Here is a 24,484-nt window from a genome sequence, read left to right as displayed (position 1 = left end):
CGTAACATCTCTTGGTCGTCACCTTCCAGTGATCAGAAAGATGACCATTGGTTCATTGAAGTATATTACTTGGTGTTCAGTCTTTGGTTGGGTGTCTGTATAAATTAATTTTTTAATAATAAAAATGTTTTTATTACCAGAGTCACCACGATTAGTGTGGAGTCCTCGTTGGTTATGCAGAGGGCGGCCTCAGGGGCGGGCCCTGAAGCGCTGACGTGTAGAGCTTTCCTGACACCAGCGTTTTCTCTCCTAGGACTCCTCCACATTTCTCAGAACAGAGTGGCGGTTCTTCTTCTAGCCGGTGGGCAGGGGACGCGGCTCGGTGTCACATACCCCAAGGGGATGTATGATGTTGGCTTGCCATCCCATAAGACCCTTTTCCAGCTTCAAGCGGAGCGAATCCTGAAGCTCCAGCAGCTAGCTGAGAAGCGCCATGGGAACAGATGCACCATCCCCTGGTAAGAGGGTCGTTGCGGGCCCCAACATGTGGTGGTTTAGACTCAAAATGCATGTGAGCTGTATTCCTAAGCAGACATAGTTACTGCTGGCTTTATTGGGAGTTGTAATCACCACATGTGTGAAAGGTGACACGTATTGAGCCAGCAGGTGAGCACTGCAGCTTTAAGGAGCAGTGCGTTCTCCCCCGCGTCTACATCCTCACCTGAGTCCTTTGGGTGCAGTGGGTGCTCTCCGTCTGGAAATCTCCTCCTCGTTGGTGGTTTGTGTGTAGAATGTCTGAACGTTTGAATCTTCGGAATTTGGAGGCGGCTCTGGTTCCCGGTGCCATGCTGCTTTCTGTCTCCCCTCTCTGAGAGCGCTCAGGGCCTCTCCTCATCTCCAGGATCTGGAATTTCTTGACATGGTGTGGGTTTGTTTTCTGGGGGTCCTCTCAGCCTAGGAACTTGTGTTCTGAAGTTCTAGGTTATCTAGCCTTTCCGAACCCCCTCCCCCGCCCCTCCCCGCCCTGGCTGAAGGCTCCACTGACCTCTGCGGGGGGCCAGCCTGGGGTCTGGGGCCGGGCACCAGGTCTGCCTCCCCCGGGTCCTCCTGAGCCACCACGGAGCCTCTTTCTCCACAGCTTGGGATCAGCACGTTTTGTGGGGTGGCCCGCTGTGGGGCGAGATTCCTCAGGTCCCTGATCGTGTATCAGCCCCATGTGACCAGCAGACACTCTGCTGGCTCCTCTGCCCATCTGCCTGGCCTGCAGGTGGCCCAGGAAGAGGCCCTGAAAGACCCTCCGGTCCTGCGGTCGAGTCTGGCCCGTGTTGCTTCCCACCGGCTCAGTGACTCCCCAGATGCCCGGGTCTTCCCACACAACTGCCGCGCCATCTGGGCCCCTGTGGGGACGTGGGAGGGACATGGCGTGCTCCGCAGCCAGCAGCACTCCCAGCCCAGGCCCCGGCGGTCACGTTGGCTTCCTTCTCTCCGCCCAGCTGCAAAGTTGTGTTTCTCTGCCACCTTCTAGATCCCACCCACGCCCTTGTGCCCGGAGTTCAAAATGCCCAGTCTGTTAAAGAGACAGAGACCTACTGTGGTGGGGATGAGGCCACTGTCTGCATTGATTCACTCAGCACAGGCCACTTAGCTGAGTGTGTCCTCCAGGTGCTGGCTCTAGATTTGTCCTCCTCTGCCACCTGCGCTGGGGGATTCCTGTGGCAACAAAGAGTATAACTGTCCTTCTCTGATTTGACATGAAGGCGACAGAGCCCACGTTCCATTTCCGAATTGTAGCAGGAAACCACTAGACATCATTGGATGTATCATAGTTACCCTTTTCTACTTTGTTAAAATATGAATTTGTTAACGTAAAAACATTCAAACCTGTGAAGAATTTTTGTGAGTTTATTTGAGCTAAGCTGTCGACAATTGCCAGGAAGCAGAACCTCAACGGATTGAGATAATGCCCCAGAGAGGGTGGTTTTTCACCTGTTTTTATGCATCACAATCAAAGGAGGGGATGTAGGCGGCTTCATGAAATTCATTGGTGATGGATTAGGGAGGCGGGAGAAAGCAAAGTGGGGGGGGGGGGACTTCTTCCCTGAGCTTGTCAGGTTAGCATGTGGCCCCTTTTGTCCACAGGTTTTTAATTTAAAATACACCTTTCACAGTTTCCGGCTCTTTCCTTGAGCTGGCTGCAGACTCTGTTGCCGAGGTGTCCAGAGGCGTGTCTGACACCGAGGGGGGCGGTGGTGGAAGAGGTTCCCCTGAGGGAGGCCAAGTGCTCTCAAGACTTCCTTTCGCTCGGGGCCTAGACAAGGCTTTTTGTGCCCTAATCCGACGGCTCGATCTCAGAAGACACTTTCCTCCTGCAGGTACATCATGACCAGCGGCAGGACGATGCAGTCCACAGAGGAGTTCTTCGCCAGGCACAGATACTTCGGCTTACAGAAGGAGAACGTCATCTTTTTCCAGCAGGGGATGCTGCCAGCTATGAGTTTTGATGGCAAAATTATTTTGGAAGAGAAGAGCAAGGTGTCCATGGCTCCAGGTCTGTGGCCTCGCTTGTTAATGGTGACTAGGAGTGGGTGACGTAGTAATTGAATTTTAATTTCCCTTTTAACGTGATCTGGATGTTGAAAATGAATGTTTTAGAATTTTTCGCAGTTTGGCAATGATTTAAAAATGGACGTGCCTGCGGTGAGCTTGGTGCGCTTTTCTCCTTTTCGCGAGTGTCTGTCCTGGAGAGAGCCTGTGTGCGCCCAGAGCGCGCGCTCCCTCTGCCGCAGGTTGCTCCGCCGGGGTTTATCGGATCGAAAAATGGCCAGCCCCTGCAGTTTAAGAACTAAGAGGCTGAGTTAGGGTTTATCGGTACCCTTGCTTCTTAAAGAGCATTGAAGTAATTGTTTGGAGCTGTTAAATTGCCAGGGAAATGGCCTCAGTAGGTGGAGCCAGAGAAGGAGAGCACAGCTGCACACACGGTGCCCTCGGAGCCTCCGCGTCCACAAACCCGGGCTGCGTGAGCACAGCCCGAGCCATGACCTGGGTGTGACTCTGGGAGCAGGAGGCCAGGCTGCTGGCTCCTGTCTGGATCTGTGGGGGGAGGGAGGCTGGAAGGAGACAGTGGTGTCCGCAGGGTGCTTTTGGCTTCTTTCTTCTTCTTAATTCTTGCTGTCAGTGGAAGAGCTTGCTGTCCCTCTGTGCTGTCTGATCCGCATCATGCTGCCAGCTGTGGCTGAGGTTGCTGGCAGGACGTGAGGCAGCAGGAAAGGCAGAGGGAGGGGGCTTTCCTTGCACGGAGCTTAGGTCACCACCGACCTTCATGTGAGTCTGGTTTTAAACCAGTGACTTCACATGAAGTTTCCATGTGGTTTTCTCTCTGACATGGGTGACATCGTCAGGCTGCAAATGCAGTCAGCGCCAATCATACAAACAGGAATGAAACTTGGAAGTTGTGGGATAATCATTGTCTGATAAGCAATTTTGTGTCTTAGCATATACTTCAGGCTGAATTGTTAAAAGGGCAGATGAAAGGGAAGTGTGGCCTCTGGGGTTGACTTGCTCATACAGTGACGGGTACTGACTCTGCTGGGACATGTTTTCTTGGCCCACGCCAAGCGACCTTCGGGTGACCTTCAGAATGGGTCTGCTGTGCTCTAAGGGCTGTCTCATTTCCCAGATGGGAATGGAGGCCTTTACCGGGCTCTGGCCGCCGGGGACATCGTGGGGGACATGGAGCGCAGAGGCGTGGTCAGCGTTCACGTCTACTGCGTCGACAACATCCTGGTGAGAGTGGCAGACCCACGGTTCATCGGATTCTGCATTCAGCAGGGAGCGGACTGCGGCGCCAAGGTGAGGCCTTTCTCTACAGGCTCCCTGCCAGCGCCTCTCGCAGGAGTCCGGCCAGCGTTACTGGGTGGTTGGAGTATTGTAGAGCCATTCATCTCCCCAGGGATCTTACCCACCCACACCCACTCTTTCTCTTAACGTGGCAACGTTTGGTTCCAGAAGTCAGGTTGTACGCTTGTCCATCAGAAGTGAGAGTTTGCAGTCAGCACCTGGGAGGGTGGTCCTCCCCAGGCCCGAGCATCCACGGGCCTCTGAGCCGGCTGCCGGGCTGTGGGGACGAGAGGCACAGACAGCGGTCTTGGACGTCAGCAAGGCGCTCCTGGTAGGCTCTCGAATACGACGGGGTATGCAGATTGGGGGTGAGGGCAGTTGGGATTAGTGATGGCTCGACTGGCCACAAACATGCAGGGGCTAAGTTGGAGGGAGGTTTACAGGCGGTGCTGTGGGAGACATGCCTTCAGGGAGACAGACAGTCCATGGAATATATCTTGGAATCGGATGGACATGTTGGAAGGTTTAAAAATATGGATATAAATATTACTTTTCCTGGAAATCTGTAAAGGTATCAATTCCCACAAATTAGAGTATCACACCATCCTGATCTAAGTCCCAGTGACTCTATTCTGGGTCCAAAACAGTGATAAAGCTTAGAATAAACATGGGAAGGTGGCAGGAAATGTTGAAGAAGGTTGGTGAGGAGGAGGGGAGAGGTTTGGAGACAGACTATCAGACATTCAGGTGGATTGTGAATACTTCACGTGAGGCCTGCAGTGCTGACCCAGGAGAAGGCGGCAGATTGACGGCCACAGCCTGCCCAGTGCACGGAGGAGTCGCTGTGCGACTCACATCTCAGGTTTGGGGGTTGAATGAGGATAAAGGAAGGTCTCTCCCTAAGTTCATACCACAATCAATTTCAAATGTATTATAGAGTCAAATATTAAAAACTCCATTAAGATGTTAGAAGAAAAGGTAGAATAATTTTATGTATTTAATTATTTAAATTCTTCATTGTTTAAAGCATTACATAAGTCTCCTTTTTCCCCTCATTGACCTCTCCCCAGCCTCCCTCACCCCCCAGCTCACGCCCCCCCTCCCCCTCCCCCCGTGTATGTCCATTGGTTATGCTCATATGCATGCATGCAAGTCCTTTGGTTGATCTCTTACCCCTCACTCCCACCCTCCTCTGCCTCCGCTCTGAAGACTGACGGTTTGTTAGATGCTTCTCTGTCTCTGGCTCTATTTTTGTTCATCAGTTTATGTTGTTCACTATATTCCACAAATGAGTGAGATCATGTGATATTTATCTTTCTCCGACTGGCTTATTTCGCTTAGCACAATGCTCTCCAGGTCCATCCATGCTGTTGCAAATGGTAAGAGTTCCTTCTTTTTTACAGCAGCATAGTATTCCATCGTGTAGATGTACCACAGTTTTTAAACCACTCATCTGCTGATGGGCACTTAGGCTGTTTCCAGATCTTAGCTATGGTAAATGGTGCTGCTATGAACATAGGGGTAAGAGAGTTTCTTTTTCTCCACATCCTCTCCAGCACTTGTTGTTTGTTGATTAGAATAATTTTATAATATTGACATGAAGAGAAGGTCTTTCTGACAAAAACAAAATTAGATGACATAAATTTAAAAAGAAGGCTTGCCACAGAGACATGCCAGATCCCTGGTTGGAGATTTTCTGTTATAAAGATGTCCTTTCTCTCAAAATTTATCTGCAGTGTGAACCTGGAAGGGGTGTCAGCCCATTTGACCTCAGAAATGAGCAGCCGAGCTCCAGGCCTCAGTCAGTTCCAGGCTTGAGGGCTCCATCACCACTTCTCGTTTTAGTATCATGTCACATTATGTATAGACTAGAGGCCCGGTGCACGAAATTCAACCATGGGGTGGGGGGTGTCCCTGCAGCCCAGCCTGCACCCTCTCAGCCCAGTCGGTACCCCTTGGGGGCAGTCGGACATCCCTCTCACAATCCTGGACCGCTGGCTCCTAATCACTCACCTGCCTGCTGGCCAGATTGCCCCTAACTGCCCCCCCACTGCTGGCCTAGTTGCCCCCAACTGCCCCACCACCACCACCACCACCACCGGCCTGGTTGCCCCATGCAGCCTGCTGTTCAGTCGTTTGGTCGTCCCTCACTAACCCCCTGCCGGCCTGGTTGTAGGCAGCCATCTTGTAAGGGCGTGAGGGTTAATTTGCATATTACCTCTTTATTATATAGGATTTTTAATATATATATTTTTTATTGATTTCAGAGAGGAAGGGAGAGGGAGAGAGAGATAGAAAAATCCATGAAGAGAGAGAATCATGGATCGGCTGCCTCCTGCATGCCCCCCACTGGGGATTGAGCCCGCAACCGGGGAATCGAACCGTGACCTCCTGGTTCATAGGTCGGTGCTCAACCACTGGGCCCTGCCAGCCAGGCTCATGTCACATTATAAAAGCAAACCCCTTAGAGTAGTTATGTTTGCTGGTGGCTAGGAACTATGATTGGTGCCCTGACTTTCATGAGTGTGCTGGTCTCCAGTCACTCTTCTCCACGCCCCCAGGTCTGTGTCTGGAACCAAATGGGACTGGGCTGCTGTGGGTCCAGTTCCTAGAGCAGCGGTTCTCAACCTGTGGGTCGCGACCCCTTTGGTGGTCGAACGAGCCTTTCACAGGGGTCGCCTAAGACCATCCTGCATATCAGATATTTACATTACAATTCATAACAGTAGCAACATTACAGTTATGAAGTAGCAACGAAAATAATGTTATGGCTGGGTCACAACATGAGGAACTGTATTTAAAGGGCCAGAAGGTTGAGAACCACTGTCCTAGAGGCATCAGAAACCACTTATTAATCTGTTCTCCCACCCGTTTCATTGTAGTAAAATGAAGACATACTTTTAAAAGCCGCCTGAGTTAGGGAGAGTCACAGTGCAGCAGCAGCGTTCTTTGCAGTACTTTCTTACCAGGCTCCTGTCTTGTGAGTTAAGCTTTTTAAGGAATGAGAGCCTTGAGAATAGACTGTAGGGTGGTGTGGTTTGCACAAAGCTGAAAGGGCAGGACCATTGTGAGTTAAAGATCATTTTCTAGCGAAAGCCTGAACCCCCCCCCACCCCGCCCCTTCCGCCTTAGGCACCCATCTCCTACCCTCAGGGACCCCGCGAGACTTGCAGCCAGGGGAGCAATGGGCAGCAGCAGCTTGTCCTGGGCCAGCTCCCTGAACCTGTCCCCAAGGCCCCTTTTCTCTCACTTCTCCGTGAGCCAGAGCAGCCCGCCTGGCTCTCCGTGGGTGCTGCCCTTCCGGCTTTAACCAACGCCCTCTCAGGCACCCACGCATTTCTAAAGTGGCTCAGGGACTCCGAGGCTCATGGGTTGCAGCTCAGCATTCAGGGTTTGGCCCGTGACAGCAGAGCAGGCTCTGAGCTCTGCGCTGTCGTTTCTGAATAATGTAAGCTGACCTCCACCTCGTGCGGTGTTCAGATGCTCTCTCTGTGGTTTAGACTTACAGACCCTGGAGGTTAGTACTTGTCATGGAAGGACACCCTTCACCCTGAGATGGACACTGGGCGTGTGTACAGTGCACAGTGCTTCCTGCCGTTCCCATGGCGGTGGGAGCAGGGACAGAGGGGGGGTTGGGAAACAAACCTTGTGCAAGTTTGTTTTTCTAACAGGACGAGAGGAGTCGATTCCAAACCCCCAGGTAGTGAGCTGCCCACTGTGGGCCGGGAGTGGGAGGCACGGCTGATGGATGGGATCACCTCCGAGAGGCCATGACCTGGCCGTGCTGTCCCCTCCAGCTCCACTCCTTTCCTTGGTAGAAGGCTCCTTTTCACCGAATCCTGTGCTCGTTTTAGGGCAAATGGTGCAAGGACACAGCGGGCAGCCCGCAGCGCGGCCTCCGGGCCTCCTGGCCGTGGGAACCGAGCCCTCGCTCCTGCCTTCAGCCGCTGGCAGGTCGCGCTGGCTGTGCTGACTTAAGGAAAAGTTACCTCTTCTGATTTGCTTTCATCTATACTTAGCATAGACTCTTCAAACCGGGGACACATTTTTCAAAATACTTGGAAGCAGCTGGAACGTGAGTGAACAGGCAGGGCGTGCAGTCCCTTCAGCTACTCTGTTGTGATCCTTCTGAGGCTCTTTGTGTCAGCAGAACCCTGACTTCAGATTAGCTCTCTCACAGTTGTCTCCTGAGTAAGTTAGACATTTAGGTGAGTTGTGTGGGGTTGGGGTGGCGGGTATCAGAAGTACCTGTGAGGTTTTTTTAATGAAATACTCCTACATCTCCCTCTGATTTCCACACATCCCTCTCTCTCAGCTCCCCAGCCTGGAGCCATGGACAGAAGGTCCAATAGCTGGTTTACAATAAAGAATAGAATCTCTTCAGACAAAACCTAGCATGGGACACAGATCAGTGGGGCGGGCCTTTCTGCCTGAAGTCGGAGTGGGAGCCAGCAACCTGCCTGCTGCCCCTGCCTCCCCGTGACATCCCTCAAAACAAGGAATATGCTGTTTCCATGAATGAAAATGGGGGGGGGGGGAGTCATTTTCAAATAAAATAGTGATTTGGGCAATATAAAATGAGAGGCAAAAGGCCTTACTTTTTGTCTTATGAATCTCAGAGAAATTTCATTCTATTTATACTCAAAGTAGCTGAGTGTGGTTAAGGACACATCTATACTATAACAGCCTAGGTGGTCGTCACGCCCTCACACTGTGATGCCCTCACACCATCACCATCCATCACCAGGAGGCTGCGTGTGCATTGCGTGCGTGTGGGTGGGCGGGTACTTGACACTGTGCAAGGTGTGGAGGCGGGGCCCGGCGGCTGCTTCACGCGGCCAGGCCTGGGCGTCCTGTGGCCCTGCCTACCTCTTTGGGGCGATTGATCACGGGGCTCCCGCACTGTGAGAGGGCACAGGCCAGGCTGGGGGGACCCCCCCCCCCCGAGTGCATGAATTTCGTGCACCGGGCCTCTAGTTAAATAATAAACATAAAGGTATTTGGGGTACGTAGGCTTCTCATTCAATTATTCCCAGTTCCGGTGATTCCTGAAATGTGTCCCCAGTTTGAAAAGTCTATGCTGAGTATCGACGAAATCAAATCAGTAAAGTTAAAGCTTTTCTCCAGCAACTGATTTCCTTAAGTCAGCACAGCCAGCGCCGGCCTGCCAGCGGCTGAAGGCAGGAGCGAGGGCTCGGTTCCCACAGCCAGGAGGCCGCACTGCTGGGCCGCCTGCTGTGTCGGGGACTTGCTGCTCCCTGGGCAGTTAATGATGAGCCTCCCGTCCAGTTGGAAGAGAGTCTGTCAGAGACTGTGCAGGGGTAGGTGATGGTCTGCAGCTAGCGCCCCCCCCTGCCTGGTAAGTGCAAGTGCACCTGGGCTGTGCAATGGCGATGGGCAGCGTAGCGAGTGCTTTTCTTCCTGTGATGTTGTCTGCCTGGGGCAGGTGGTGGAGAAGACGAACCCGACAGAGCCGGTGGGCGTGGTGTGCCGCGTGGACGGGGTGTACCAGGTGGTGGAGTACAGTGAGATCTCCCTGGCCACGGCGCAGCGGCGGGGCCCGGACGGACGGCTGCTGTTCAACGCGGGGAACATCGCCAACCATTTCTTCACTGTGCCCTTTCTGAGAGACATTGTCAAGTACGGCAGGGTGGGGCGTTGTGGATTGTTTGTTGCGTGAGAAGTCGGGAGATAACCCCAAGTCCAGTCCTGCAGAATTCGCCCACTTCCTGGGGGTCACCTATGCCCAGTGACATGTTTCTGGTGCCGGGGGTCAGTGAGTTGGGTCATAGGAGCCCCTCCCGGGGCATAAGCTGAGGGCACAGAGTCGCCCCTTTTCTTCTCTTCGCTCCCGCCAGTGTGCTAGGCCTTGGTGAAGCGAGGGACAGACACGAACCCCGGCTCTCCCACAGCCGGACACTTGGGAGAGGCATTTGCCTCACAGCTGCTGAGCCAGGCCCGGGATGTGTACAGGGGTGTCAGTCTACGGGAGCTGGTGCCGAGGAACCTTAGGAGCCAGGGCCTTAGAGCGTGAGGGCAGCTGGGGCCGGGCGGAGCGTCTGCCTGCCCGCCTGCCCAGGTGTAGAGGGAAGGGCACGCGCTGTCTGACCCACCACGGGCCAGCTTCAGCGCCAGGACGGCTGCTCAGTCCGCCCGGCCCTCTGCAGCCACTCGGCGGTTCCCAGTCCACTGTGCTGCTTGTCGCCTCGCGCCTTCATCCGCAGTGACTGTTAGTGCCCCATCCCCCCCCTCGGAGGGGAACGCTGACGGGCGACGGGGTCCGGGGCAGGCGCTGGTGTGCCGGCCTCGGAGGTCTCCCCCAGTGGCCTCTCTTCCTGCCTAGTGTGCACGAGCCGCAGCTGCAGCACCATGTGGCTCAGAAGAAGATCCCGTGTGTGGACTCCCAGGGGCAGCGCGTGAAGCCCGACAAGCCAAACGGAATAAAGATGGAAAAGTTCGTCTTCGACATCTTCCAGTTTGCAAAGTAGGTGTCGCAGCCAGTAGGATGGACTGAGGGTCTCGGGACCTGCCTTCCTCTCCCAGGCAGGACGCCGCCTCCGCACACTTGCCGCCAGTGGCGGGCGCTGTGACGGCGTCGGAGCCCCAGGCCACGAGTGTCGAGTTGCGGGAGGCTCTCCTCACTCAGTGGACATCAGCGGTGGGCTCTCCGCCCTCGCTCTGGCTGAGCGACTAGCAGGCCCGCCAGAGAGTTGGCCCTGGGCTCAGGCGTCGCCCTGCCCGAGAGCCAGGGTCACAGAAGTGTGCTCAGTTCCCGGAGCTCCAGGAAACCGCAGAGCTGACCGGTCTGAAACGCAGACGACAGAGCAGCTAAGAACCATCTCACCAAACACATTCCTAAATCGTCCTTTTCCTGCCCCAGAACAGACACTAATGGGATCTTTTTGCACCAAGATTTCTAGTCTTTGTGACTAGTTACTTCTTGGAATCTTGGTCGGGGCTGGGTGGAGGCCCGGCGGTGGGGCCATGCCGGGAGCAGCTTTATTTGTAGTCAGGCGTCTCCGTTTGCTTCCACGGCAGGAAGTTTGTGGTGTATGAGGTGCTGCGGGAAGACGAGTTCTCCCCTCTGAAGAACGCAGACAGTCAGAACGGCAAGGACAACCCCACCACGGCCCGTCACGCGCTCATGTCCCTGCACCACTGCTGGGTGCTCAACGCCGGGGGCCACTTCATCGACGAGAACGGCCGCCGCCTGCCCGCCATCCCCCGGTGAGCGTGTGCCCCGGCCCTCGCTCCTGGCCGCCTCCTCCCTCTCGGTTGTTACTGCATCTTTAACCAAGCAGAGCATCCCTGCCTGGTGTGGGGGATGCCTGCTCCCCACAGGGATCTGTCGAACCCTCGTGTTCACACGTCTCCCGGGCGTGAAGTGACTCCGGCAGCTGTGGTTGGAAGGTGACCGCTGGTGCCTCTGGGTCTGGCTGTCAGCAGCAGCTGTACCATAGGTCACTGCCCACACATCTGGGGGACCCCAAAACTCCCGCCACCCCTATGGGACACAGGGCCACCGTGGCAGCCTCAGGTCCTAAGAGAGGCGCCAGGAAGGGAAATGAATGCCACCGAGTCCCGAGTCCTCAATCTTGAGAAATGTTACGGGATTTTAGAAGTGGAAACAAGGAGATTCTTAGAGCTATTCAGCCGGATACAAAGGCCTTTTAGGCTAAATCTTATATTTTATGATCAAACCTTCACCGGCACCTGAAGTCCCTGCTAAGTCCTTTGGTTTCTGTGCTCACAAAGCATGTCCTGCCGTGTCACTTGTGCCCTCACGGGGTGGAGTGCTGGCTGGGTGCTCAGAAGTGCTGAGCACGGGTCCGTGCTGGGCCTCCGGAGGCTGGTCTGGCTGTCACCGAAGGGGCCTGCTGAGCGTGTCCCGGCCAGGGCCGCCGGCATGGGCATGGCAGCTGTCCTTGCTTGTCTTGGCCATTGAGTTTGTTTTCAACCCTCCATCTCCTTTGCTGAGTTTATCCCTTACCATCCATCCTGCCTCCAGGCCCGCAGAGTTGGCAGTTCCCTCATTGTTGTGTTTGGTTTGCTCCCCCAGTAATGCTTCTTTGTTCCCACATAGCACTGGTGCGCACGGACAGCCCGAGGCCGTCACAGCCGGGGTCGCGGACAAGTAACTATCCCGCCTGCCTGCAGCATGGTGTCGGGCTGGCTTCTCCCGGAGCTAGTGTAGTGCTGCCGCGGGGGCGGGGCTTTGGTGGGCGCTGCTTCCTTGGTGGCAGGCATCTGTGTGGACACTAACTCAGCGCAGTGCATGCTGGGCACGGGCAGCATGCTGTACTAAGACCCCCACAGGCGTCTGCGCCGCAGTGAGCGTCCGCCAGTGCAGGTAAGGTTGGCACAGGGGCCCGGTGGGAGCACCACACAGCCACCACGTGTGCTGGGGTGTCTCCTGGACTGGAGTCATCCTGAGGCCCAAGGGGGCAGAAACTTCTTGGATTTGTTCTCATGCTAATAGCTTCCCATTCCATCTCTCCGTGTTAGTATTAGTCACTGTCCTGCTCCTAAGAAAGTGTCTTGTAAGAGCAGGTCATTTTTAGCTGGAGCACCCATGTCCTCTCCCCTCTGGGTGCTGCCAGCATCTGAAAAGCTATGGTCTGTGTAGCTAGAGAGCGTGGCAGATGCTGTCGCACCCCCGCAGGGCAGGCCTGGTCTGGAGGGAGGTTGTGGAGACCCAGGGACTGTGCCAGGCAGGGTCTGGGCGGGTTCCCAGCAGCAGCAGAGCTCTGTGGTCGCGTTGCCGCCTTGCCACCTGCCCTTCGTCTTGCCCGGCAGAGGCCGCCCGTGGCTGTCGGGTCTGGGACGTGGGCTGTGCCAAGGAAGGGGACTCCCAGATCCGGCTCCTGTTCTCTGGGAGCCCTGGGTCTGTCATCCTTGCACCAAGCGGACTGGGTGCAGCGTCTGGAAGCAGCTGCCTTTATGATTTAAGAAATAGATTTTCGACCTTAAATTTCCTTCTCATTGAACCACACAGCTTTTAACCTGAAAAGTGAGCGATTCTTAATTATACAGCTGCAAACATCTTCCAGCGTCTCAGCGAAGATACAAAAGGTTTTAGAGTTCTCCCTGTTCAGATTCTTTTCGCTAGTTCAGTGGTTCTCAACCTTCCTAATGCCGCAACCTTTAATACAGTTCCTCATGTTGTGGTGACCCCCAATTTCATTGTTACAAATTGAACATAATTAAAGCATAGTGATTAATCACAAAAACAATATGTAATTATATATGTGTTTTCCGATGGTCTTAGGCGACCCCTGTGAAAGGGTCGTTCGACCCCCAAAGGGGTCGCGACCCACAGGTTGAGAACCGCTGCTACTTTTCTCCCTGTTCCCTTTAGTTCTCTGTGGCGGGGACCTCTGTGATGCAGACGGAGGTCATGCTCAGGCAGCTGTGTGTTCCTCGGGTTCAAAACTACTTCCTGATCCTGGCCCCCAAGTCCCTCGGCCTCAGGTTCAGGGTCAGGTTCAGGTGGGACTTCATTTTCCCATTTGGCATATGTGACCCTGAGCTGCCCAGGGGGTCTGCGCCAGATCTCTGGGGCTCTCGTGATGGAACCTGACACCGTCTGCAGAGCCCTGTGCCCCACCTTTAAAGCACCTTTCCTCCGTCAGCCCGGGAGCCTCCCCACTCAGGCCACAGGTGCTGTCAGTGTGCAGAGGCCCCGGGCTCCTGAGGAGAGCAGGCGTTTCCTGCAGGCCCGGGAGGGTCCCCGTGCATGTGCGTCTTCGTCTTCCCCTGAGGATACGCTTGCTGACTAGAGAGAGGGGAGGGAGAAACACCACGTGGGAGAGAAACATCGGTTGGTTGCCTTCCTTACATCCCCGACCAGGGGCTGAACCCGCAGCCTAGGTATGCGCCTGAGCAGGAATCCAGCCAGCTGAGCCACAGCGCGGTGCCTCAGCAGATGCTAATAAGCATCATTTTGTTGGAGTAAATGAAGGGCAGGCAGTGTGGAGAGCAGTCAGGGGTGGGGCCTGAGCTAATCTAGAGGATGGGAGGTGGAGTTCGTCACAGGGACCTGGTGGGAATGCCCTGGAATAACCCAGAGTGGCCTGGCCAGAGAAGCGTGGCAGACGGTGGTCCTGGGAGCAGGACATGGGCATGAGCACCTTGAATCCAGCTGACGGTTCTGTTGGAGGAAGACCGGGCGTGGCCCACGCAGGCGCTCTGGGCTGGGCCGTAGTGTCAGGCCACGTGCGAGCACAGGGACCGAGAGGGGTCTCCAGGCGGCAGGAGCCGGGCTTCTGTGCGCCTGGGGTCCTGTTGGAAGCTCTTGACGTGGCGAAAGCTCAGCGGTCTCAGGGCTTCGATATGTTTTAACACTTCATTGCTTTGTGCCAGGCGATGGAGACGCTCAGGCTGGCAGGTGCTGTCGGTGCTGAGCGTGGCCTGGAGGAGGCGCGTGGTGACGGGCCTGCTGTCGCAGCCTTGCGTGGCTACAGGCACTTGGAACACGGTCATTGTGATGCGAATTGAATTTTAAAATTAAAATTGAGTTTTACAGTTTCAAGGAGTTCAGGTTTGAGTGCCCCCTGTGGCGAGTGGCTGCCGTACAGGCTGCGTTGTTAGTGTCTGTCAGACTCTGCGCCCAGCTCTCTGGTGTGGCGAGGAGTAAAGTGACTGAAGGGTCAAAGCACCTGGGGACGTACCTGGACCATGTCTGCTCAGTCTGCTGTCCCTTCCTTGTCAAATGAAAACTTGGACGTGAGATGTCCAGGAGGCGATGCATGCACCGGCGGGCAAGGTGCAGCACGCCCCGGCTGTCTGCTGACCGTGACCGTGTCTGGGAGCCTAATCCTCAGGGCGCTTGGTGGTCGTCAGGGCTGCTAACAGCAGAACTCTGTTCTCACAAGCTTCTCAGAGGAAAGCCGCTCTGCCTTGCCCTCTGGCGGGCAGCGCGGGGACAGTCTGTGACATGTGGTCTCTCCCCAGCTTGAAGGACGCCAGCGATGACCCGATCCAGTGTGAAGTCTCCCCCCTCACCTCCTACGCCGGAGAAGTGAGTAGCTTTGCTTTTCTGCTCCTTTTTTAAAGTAGAGTCTGGTTCTGTTTCATGTTTAAGTGGAGCTGCCCTCATAGGACGGAGCATTGCGGGGACCCTTCCCTGAGAGCTGGTTCTGCAGAGCCGCCTTTGCTCTCGGACCTTCCCCCGCGAGTCCATCCCGGCTCTGCCACAGCACACACACGAGGCTGGTTCCCACGAAGAGATGCTTCCACATCAGTGCATGTCCCTTGGACATTGAGATAGAACGGGCTTTTCAAAAATATGTGACTGCCTTGTTTTGTAGATAAATCACATGGCTCTTTTTACTTTACTTATCTATACTAATAAAAGGGTAATATGCTAATTAGACTGGATCAACCAGACATCTTCCGGACATCTGACTTCCTTCCAGACAAAGCCATGGTGGTGAGGGCCGAGGCAGAGGCAGTTGGGGGGCAGATCAGGACGGCAGGGGGTTAGGGGTGACCAGGTCTGTAGGGGAGGGCTGTTGGGGGCAACCAGACCAGCAGGGGAGGGTTGTTGGGGGCACAATCAGGTGGGCAGGGGAGGGCATTTAGGGGCATGACCAGGCTGACTGGGGAGGGCCGTTGGGGGGTGACCAGGCTAGCAGGGGAGGGCAGTTGGGGGCATTAGGCAGGTGAGTGGTTAGGAGCCAGTGGTCCTGGATTGCGAGAGGGTGCAGGCCGAGCTGAGGGATACCACTCCCCTGCACAAATTTTGTGCACCGGGCCTCTAGTGTTTTATTAATTCTCACCTGAGGATATTTTTTCCATTGCCCTTCAGAGAGAATGGGAGGAAGAGAGGGAGAAGGAGAGAGAGAAAAACATCGGTGTGAGAGAAAGACATCGACTGGTTGCCTGCCACACGTATTCCGACGGGGCGGATCAAACCTGCAGCCCAAGTACATGCCCTTGACTGGGAATCGAATCCGAGGCCGATGCTCCAGCCACTGAGCCAGTGGAGGGTCTATTGTTCATAAACCTAGTGCTCTTGCTTTGAGAACCAGGGAGCTGGTTCTTCTAACCCAGCGGTTCTCAACCTGTGGGTAGTGACCCCTTTGGGGGTCGAACGACCCTTTCACAGGGGTCGCCTAAGACCATCGGAAAACACATATATAATTACATATTGTTTTTGTGATTAATCACTATGTATGCTTTAATTATGTTCAATTTGTAACAGTGAAATTGGGGGTCACTACAACATGAGCAACTGTATTGAAGGGTCGCCGCGTTAGGAAGGTTGAGAACCACTGCTCTAACGTGTGACGCATTTTCCAGAGATCCCGTCAGAGGCATCCACCCCTCCCCCATGCTTAGCAAGTGCCCCGCACTGGGGACGATTAAAGGAAGAATGAGTATCATCCTATTAACTTTAGAAATAACATTATAGTCAGAGTAATTTTACTGTAGGGTCTGTTCCCTGCTGTTATAAGCAGGTCATTACGCTCAGTTTAAAGTGTGTGCCAGACAGTCAGAGAGAGATGAGCATCACTCGACCTCACCTTTATGCGGAATCAAATGAACCAGATAAACTGATGACCAGAGTAAACACAGGGAGAAGCATGGACAGACTGGAATCTCAGAGGGGAGGCAGGAGAGGGTGGGTGGGAAGAGATCAGCCAAAGACCTGTGTGCATATGCATAACCCGTGGACACAGACAATAGGATGGTGAGGGCGGGGCGGGCGGGGGGGGGGGGCGAACAGGAGCGGCTGGAAGAGATAAATGGGGGAAAAAAGAAGACCTATGTAATACTTCCAACAATAAAGATTAAAAAGATAATAAAATGTAAAAAAACAACAGAAAATAAAAACAAACAAAAGACACCGTCAGTTCTCCACTGTCAGCTGCAGAGGTTTAAAGGGATTTGATGCCAACAAATTGCCAGGCCACTCAGTCCCACCCGGCTCCCTTCTAGACACCTGGGAGGATGTGAAGGTCAGCACGTCCCAGGCTTCGTTCAGAAACGGGTGAATGCCAGGCTGGTGTCCCGGGGAGCTGGGCGTGGTGGCAACTCAGAAGAGAAGAAAAAACCCTGACTGCTTTATGTTCGATTTTAATCAGGTTCCTAATCCTCTGACCTTGGGCTAACTTTTTCTAAGTTTGGGGTTTTATTTTAAAGTTGCTCATGGCATAAGACAACTGCAGGCATACCAGGCCACCGTATAGAGAAGTATTGCAATAAGGAAAAAGTGTGCACCAAATCGGTTCTTACTGACTCACCCTCTGCTCTCAGCCCAGCTTCTGTGCTGCACACCCTAAAGCAGGGGTCCTCAAACTTTTTAAACAGGGGGCCAGTTCACTGTCCCTCAGACGGTTGGAGGGCCGGACTATAGTTTAAAAAAAAACTATGAACAAATTCCTATGCACACTGCACATATCTTATTTTGAAGTAAAAAAACAAAATGGGAACAAATACAGTATTTGTATTTGCATGAGGCCCGCGGGCTGTAGTTTGAGGACCCCTGCCCTAAAGCGTGTCACAGCCCCGGCCGCCTCGCAGCCGCCGGCCGCCCCACTGTCGCCGTTTCCTAACCTGCTCCATCTCGCCCTCCTCTCAGGGCCTGGAGGGCCTCGTGGCCCACAGGGAGTTCCACGCGCCTCTGATCATTGACGAGCACGGGGTCCACGAGCTGGTGAAGAACGGGCTGTGAGGCAGGCGCTGTCCTCGCCCGAGAGCAGCTTCTCCTGGTGACGGACCCGCGGGACCCGCAGGCCCTCAGGCTGCCTCCTGCTCTGCGAGCCCCGGAAGCTGCTGCACGGCCCCAGGAGCCGTGGACTGGGTTCAAGGCATTTCTGTGGCTCTCGGCTCATTGAAGGTCTTATTTATATTTTTCAGTTGTAGGATGTGCCCCAGCCCAGGGACCATGTGTCCGGGACACAGCCTGCCGCGTGTGTCGGGCAGCGTGCGCGCTCGGCCCTCGGCGGGCCTGGCCCCTCACGGTGCACAGAGAGAGAATGTGCACTGCTCACGCCGAAGGGTTTCTGTGGTACTGAAGTTGGTTTTACTTTATCAAAAAGTAAACTTTTTAAAGAAAAGAATTAGGGAAATAAACTTTTAGTCTCCGTGGAGTGTCATTTGTACCTTGAGGAATTCATTCCGTTGGGAAAAGAGGGAACTTGGAAGGAACTTGAGATAATGCAGACAACAGGCTGCCGCTGTGGGAAATGGCAGACACGACGTCCCTACCCAGCGCCGGGCTCTGGTCAGTTTCCGCAGGGACAGGTCCGCAGGCGCATTGGCTGGTCTGGGGACACGTGCGGTGGCACAGCTGAGGGGCGGGGTGCAGGGCCGGCCCCGGCGTGTCCTCGCAGGACGTCTGGCTCAGTCCTGCCAAGGCCGGGGACCTCGTTCACCCCAGGGCTTCGCTTGCCCGAGCGTACGCGGCACGTCTCCCGGGAGGTTAAACACTGCCCTCCCAGCATTTTTGTCTTCTTTGTTTCCAGCTAGAAGATTTTTAAAAAGGAGAATAATGTGGTTTTTAAAACATGGACGTAGATCATTAGTGTCTAAAATAAGATTTGCATGAAAGTATTGAACTTCATAAATACATTTCACAAAGCATTTATTGACCAAACACATAAAATTAGCATCTGGATAAATGAAAAATTCTAAAATCTGGCTCAGAAGCGATGGATGCCTTTCCTCTTCCCTGACCGGCTGTGGCGGGGGAGTCCTGGGAGGGCCCTGGGTGTGGAAGCGGAAGTCTCAGGCCCGGTTCTGGCACGCGATGCTGGTACTGGTGTCTACGCTCCTTTTCTGTGGAGAGCCCTAACCATGTGTTGAGCATATTTTCTGTTTTATCTCAGTAACAGCCCGACTTTGCTGCTTTCCATCCCATTTCTCAAAAAGATTTGTGAGGTTTGCATTCTCCATCCGAGCGAGCTCCTGTCCCTGCCTGTCTGCCAGGTTCCCCCACTGCCCCTCCCGCGCTGGGTCGCACCACAGTGGCCGTCCGGCCGGGACGGGTTTGATTGCAAGGACTGTGGTGGGTCTGGGTACGAGGTGCTAGTGGCCTCTTCCTTCACAAGCCCTAGTCGGGAAATATGGAGCCGGGGAGATGCTCATGAAAATAGGAGTTAGCGGCCTTGACAGCTGAGTGGGATTAAAACCCAAGTGTCTTGACTCCAGGCCCTGCCTTCATGAGGCTGTGCTGCCCTGCCCGCCTCCGCACCCAGAGCCTCCGCACCCAGAGCCTCCGCACCCAGGGCCTCCGCACCCAGAGCCTCCGCACCCAGAGCCTCCGCACCCAGAGCCTTCGCACCCAGAGCGCTCTGGGCGGCGCCCTGCGCCAGCCGCAGCTGCAAAAGAGTAAAGGCACGAGGCAGCGCGGCCCTCCTGCAGCTGCCGGCGGCGGAGGATGGAGAGCTGGGAGAGAGCAGGCCACATGACAGGCCGTGTGCTCAGAGGGGGGCCAGCCTGCAGCCTCCAGGAGGAGGCAGCACCAGCACCACGAGAGACCAGAGGTCACAATGAGATGCTGCCGCCAGGGCCATGCCCTGGGTGGTGTGAGATCAGGGGAACTGCGACCACCACGCAGCCTCTGCCCGCTTCTCTAATGTATAGGAAGGAGCGTGTGTGCGCGTGCACGCGTGTGTCTCTCTGTGGGTGTGCATGTGTGTATTTGTGTCTGCATGTGTGCACAAGTGTGCATCTGTATGTGTCTGCATATGAGTGTGCATGTGGTTGCAGGGACTAGCAAAGCAGTTCTGGGAATAGCTAAGTCAACGTTTGAGCCCAGAGCTGGGCTGTGTTTAGATGAGTGGCTGTGTCAGTGGGGACGTCTTTCTCACACCCCTCCCCCTTCTTACAGTCTCTGCACACGTGTCCACTGCTCGGAAGGCACACGGAGGCCCGTGCGCTTGGCCGGGGAGAGAAGGGCCGGCGCTAAATCAGTTCCGCTCATTGTGCTGTGGGTCGTGGGGCAGGGACCTCGGTCACGTGCTTCTGGGGAGAAGAAAACCCTTCGTACGGTTTGTGCCGTGGGTACAGGTGGGAGTTGGAAACGCCACCCACAGGCAGCAGTTGTCAGACTGCTTTGCTCACGGACCTTGTCTCAGTCGGAGGTGAGACGTCCTAGTGGCAACCACACCGAAGGCCCAGCGTGTTCTTGTGATCGGCGTCCGTTAGAAAGGGCGGCGTCTGCCTCCCATGGCCGGCCTCCGCACTTCGCTGAGCTTCCCCAGTGCCGTTCCGGCTGGCTGCTGGAGGCTCCGGGTGTGGCGGCCGTGGCCCCTGCGTGTCCTCGGCAGCCCGGCTTGTCGGGGCTGCAGGGAGCAAGCCTTGCGGGGAAAAGGAGGTTGCGCTGGAGCCTGGGCGCAGGTGCGCGGCTGATCCTTCACACACTTCTGAATGCGGACAGGCTGGTTGTGAGCCAGCTGCTCCCGCCTGTCGCACCGCTCGGCCTGGGTGGCCCGTGCCGCCTTCCCGGGAGGCTGTGTCTGTGCAGTCGGGGCAGCAGGTGCCAATGCTCAGGCACTGGAGGAAGCTCCACCCGAGGCTCCAGAATGCTGCCGTCTGCGTACCCAGGGCCCACGTCCACTTCAGGCCAACATGTGCATCTCCCCTGCCCCCAGCTCTGCAGGCACAGACTGCTGTCAACACTCGCATCCCAGAAGGACAAACAGGTCACATGGTCTGAGCATTTTGCATAGGAGGCAGCCAAGGACCAAAGAGAAGTGACCTGTGGCTAGTGACAAAGTGCAGACTAGAGTCTAGGTCAGCCAGACTTGGAACTGAGGGTTTCAGTTCACTGAGAGTAATTAAAGGTCAAAGTGTGGATCCAATGGTAGGAACTGTAGAAGGAGATGAGGAAGGGGAGAGTAGGATGGGCCCAGATCCAAATCCCAGAAAGTACAAACAGTATGGATTGTAGAAATTAGTAAAGTTCTTATTTTATACTAGTGCCCCGGTGAACGGATCCGTGCACATTGAAAGGAACTTAATTAGAAGGTGGCTGGTAGGGCTGGGCGAGACGGGCTGGACACGCCCTGCAGCCAACCTCCTGAGGTCCCTCCCCAGCCGGCTGCACCTGGGCGGTACCATGGCTCGAAGGGTGTCTGCAAAGTAGGGTCCCTTTGGCAGATGGAGTCCCTCGGCCTGGCCTGCAGGGATCAGGCCATCACAGGCTTTCTGACATCCTCGAAGGGGTCCCAGAGTGCGAGAGGGCGCTCTGCAAAGCTGCTGTCGTACAGGGTGTGGAACGCAAACGCAAGTGAGCAGTAACCAGATTCGAGGCCGACAGTGCCCCAGCAACAACATAGCCCACGGCTGAAGGTAGAATCGCACGGCCCCGCGAGGAATCGGGCTCCCTCCTCTCTGGTTTCGGGGTGCGTCACCCAAGAACTGCCACGGCCAAGTCACTGCAGCTCTGCAGCTCCAGCCTTGAGTGTCTGCCCCGTGGTGGTCAGTGTATGTCAGTGATGGCGAACCTTTTGAGCTCGGCATGTCAGCATTTTGAAAAACCCTAACTTAACTCTGGTGCCATGTCACATACAGACATTTTTTGATATTTGCAACCATAGTAAAACAAAGACATATATTTTGATATTTATTTTATATATTTAAATGCCATTTAACAAAGAAAAATCAACCAAAAAAATGAGTTCACATGTCACCTCTGACACGTGTCATAGGTTCGCCATCACTGGTGTATGTCATAGTGACCAGTCGGATGGGTGGAGGGACACTTAGCATATTAGCCTTTTATATATACAGACTAGTGGCCCGGTGCACAAAATTTGTGTACATTACAAGGGGATTAATTAGAGGAAATATTTTAATATTGCTATTTGCCCTTTATGATAGAAGTGTCAGAGATGAAAGAAAATTAGCCAAATGTATATGAAAATCTCCCTCCTGTCAGAGTCTGGGGTGCGCCGTAGGACCCAGAGTCAAGTCCCCGCCCACCCATGCACACCTTGAAATTGCATGAGATCCAGATCCAGCTGGCCCCACCGTCAAGCCTCGCAGGGCAAGGGGTGCTGCTTCAGGTCCCCCATCAAGCCCAACTGGGCGGGGGGCAAGGACTCAGGTCCCCTGGCCATGCCTCAGGTCCCCCGGCCTGGCCTCAGGTCCCCCGGCCCTGGTTCGAGGGCGTGAGGGCATAGCGACCATTTGCATATTAGCTCTTTATTATATAGGATGCTCTCTCCAGACCTCCCTGCAACAAAAGTCCTTTGGTTCATTTGGACCCAGAATGTCAGAACATGGCTACGCTGTTACAGCACGCAGGAGCGAGACCCAGAGGCCCTTCTCTGCTGTGATTAAAAAAAATGCCTGGGTACATTTTTCTTGCTTTTACACTCTCAGAAGATTTATATAGGAGAATTCTTTTTAACTCATGGAGCAGAGCTTACCTAGTATTTACAAATCAACCCTTGACCCAAAGCATAATGAAAATATCAATTTTCAGTTGGCAGGCCGAAAAAAGTTCTATTTTAGACATCCTCATTTTTTCCAAGTGTGCAACTGAGATTATGATAGTTTCACATTTCTATAATCGATTTCCTTTTTACAGAGCGCCTGTTTAGAGCCTCAAACTCAGAACACCAATTTTATTTTCATTGGATTCTTTTCTCTGAAAACTACAAATTACATTTTTGTTATTTCCCAAACCCGCTTCCTTTCTTTTCTCCATCCCTGGGTTCTCAAGTGATTGCTCCATGTGGAGACCCGACGGTAGCTGGTGCTGTGGTGCTGGTTGAAGTCCATATGTTTAACCAGCTGTTTAACCAGGAACACAGACCAACCTGGCGGTAACCAGACCTCAGATGTATCTGCAAATAACGTATCTCCCTCTCCCAGCGAGACCTCCTCATCTGGCTTTCCATCGACAGCGAGACTCTCGGGACAAGCAGGACACACCAAAATTACATCATTTACAACATCTGAAAGTGAAAAATTGGAAGTTTTGCCAATATCCTGTTTTTGTCATTCCACAAAACATTTTTGTGTGTGTGTGGTTGCCTTTTCTACTTTTTCCATTTTCTTTGAGACATTATTTTCAAATGTGCATTTTAGGGATATGATTGTGTAATATTGTGCTTCAGATTTGGAGGCTTTGTGGGTTGTTTCTAGAGACCCTGTCTTTTCAGCTAACTTCAAAATAGAAATTGAAATGCTGGAGAATCGAGATTAGAGCTGGGAGGCCAGGCCGATGCAGTTGGCCCTCCGCAGCCTTCGCCCCTGCACTCTCTGGGTGTCTTTTGTTAGTTGCTTCTTATTTTCATCAGCATCTTCTGTGAGGGGTCAGGGGTCAGGACACCGGGGCTCTCACCTGCCTTGTGATGAACCAGAGCGACCAGGGCCGAGTCATGACTCCTTCCGGCCCCAGTCTCCTCGCTTGCAGAGTGGAGTGGTGTGTGTGTGCGTGTGCATGTGCGTGTGCATGTACGTGTGTGCTTGTGAAGGACTTGGCTCAGTGAGCTGCACGTGCACTTCTCTGTGACCCCGATAAATATTTCTGGTTGTGCGTCTGAGCCTCACTCATCTGTGCTTTCCTGATGTCCGCTTCCTATGTGTTTCCATTATATGTGTTTCCTGCCTGTGATGGGGCTAGTTCACATGGATCAGTGGTTGCTATGAGGCAGATACGGTTGTAACTGCTTTACACTTTTAGCTCATTTATTCTTTACAACAACCCTCCAAGCTGCGTATCAGGGATGTGGGGCTATCTTCTCTCTTTGCCCTTCACTCTAAAATTGTATAAACATTTTCCTCATCTCGGTTCTTCCTTTCCTCCAGGTGATCCTTCCCGGCGCCTGGCAGCTGGCCTTTCGCTCTCTGAGGGCGTTAGCACCTCACTCAGGATCTCCGCCTGCAGGGCCACCTTCCCGCCTGTGCTCCCCGCTACTCGCAGGCCTTTCTCCCTCCCCCACTGCAAAGGCACAGCTGCCGCTCGGAGAGGGGCCTTGTCACCGAGCCTTTCCTCGAGTGTGGGAGGCACTTTCTGGCCAGGACATCTTTGGCGGCTTCGTCCTGTCTGCCTGGGATTCCAAATTGTATTTGTTCCCCAAGACCCTGAAAAATGCTATTTTTTTCATGGAGCTCACCATCCATCTAACCTAGACCTCATTCTGGGCATTTATTTTCTACCACATATTACAGTTCCGCTCCCATGGATTGAATAAGACAAGAGGTTTGAGCTGTTGGGGGAGACCTCCTCTGGCTGTTCAGCAAGGACAGGGGGAGGGAGGACAGAGGGAAGGGAGGGCTGCTGGTCAGGCTTGACACTGAAGCGAAGCTGTGCCTCCAGCAGCGAGTCCTGCAAAGGCCAGAGGGGTCCCTCCCGCTCTTCCCCTGGGAAGGGGGGCAGAGGCGCTCGCGGCTTATTGTCGTCATTTAGGGACACACCTGTGACAGTTCCCAAGTGGGAGCACGTAGCCCCTGAGAGGGACTAGGATACGCCGATGAGCTCAGGTTCGGGTCGGAGGGAAGGAAGTGGTTGGGGGCCTGGAATGAGCAGAAAGAACACACAGGGAAGTTATTCCAGAATCATAATTTTTTTTAAAAGAAGAAGAATGCTTACAAAGGTCATCTGTAACGGAACCCTGATGGGCGAGGATGGCTGATGCTGACCAAGGCCGGGCTCCGCTGCAGGAGACAGACACGCACACCAGTGACACCTCCCCGGGGAGAGGGCCCCAGCCCGTCTGCGAGCCGAGGAAGCTGCGGCACAGAA

The 24,484-nt window shown here is 54.2% G+C and overlaps 1 protein-coding gene across 5 annotated transcripts in view; it reads left to right on the top strand.

Moving 5' to 3' along the window:
* Positions 1-17,879, top strand: part of UAP1 (UDP-N-acetylglucosamine pyrophosphorylase 1) — a 29,556-nt gene extending 11,677 nt beyond the window's left edge. For 3 of the 5 annotated variants that reach the window (XM_081112897.1, XM_081112898.1, XM_081112899.1), the window contains exons 3-10: positions 254-458; positions 2,313-2,488; positions 3,617-3,789; positions 9,224-9,417; positions 10,121-10,261; positions 10,816-11,004; positions 14,731-14,797; positions 17,363-17,879. In XM_081112897.1, the coding sequence (XP_080969023.1) occupies positions 254-458; positions 2,313-2,488; positions 3,617-3,789; positions 9,224-9,417; positions 10,121-10,261; positions 10,816-11,004; positions 14,731-14,797; positions 17,363-17,455 (1,238 nt within the window). In that variant the 3' untranslated portion in view covers positions 17,456-17,879. Of the gene's footprint in view, positions 1-253; positions 459-2,312; positions 2,489-3,616; positions 3,790-9,223; positions 9,418-10,120; positions 10,262-10,815; positions 11,005-11,860; positions 11,912-14,730; positions 14,798-17,362 lie in introns of all 5 variants that reach the window. The other 2 variants (XM_081112895.1, XM_081112896.1) reach the window with 1 other exon arrangement.
* The last annotated feature ends 6,605 nt before the right edge of the window (positions 17,880-24,484 follow it).

The sequence above is a fragment of the Myotis nattereri genome (genome assembly GCF_964212035.1).
Source record: "Myotis nattereri genome assembly, chromosome: 18".
Lineage (NCBI taxonomy): Eukaryota > Metazoa > Chordata > Mammalia > Chiroptera > Vespertilionidae > Myotis > Myotis nattereri.
The sequence above is the reverse complement of the archived record's forward strand: the minus strand, read 5'-3'. Positions and strand labels throughout refer to the sequence as shown.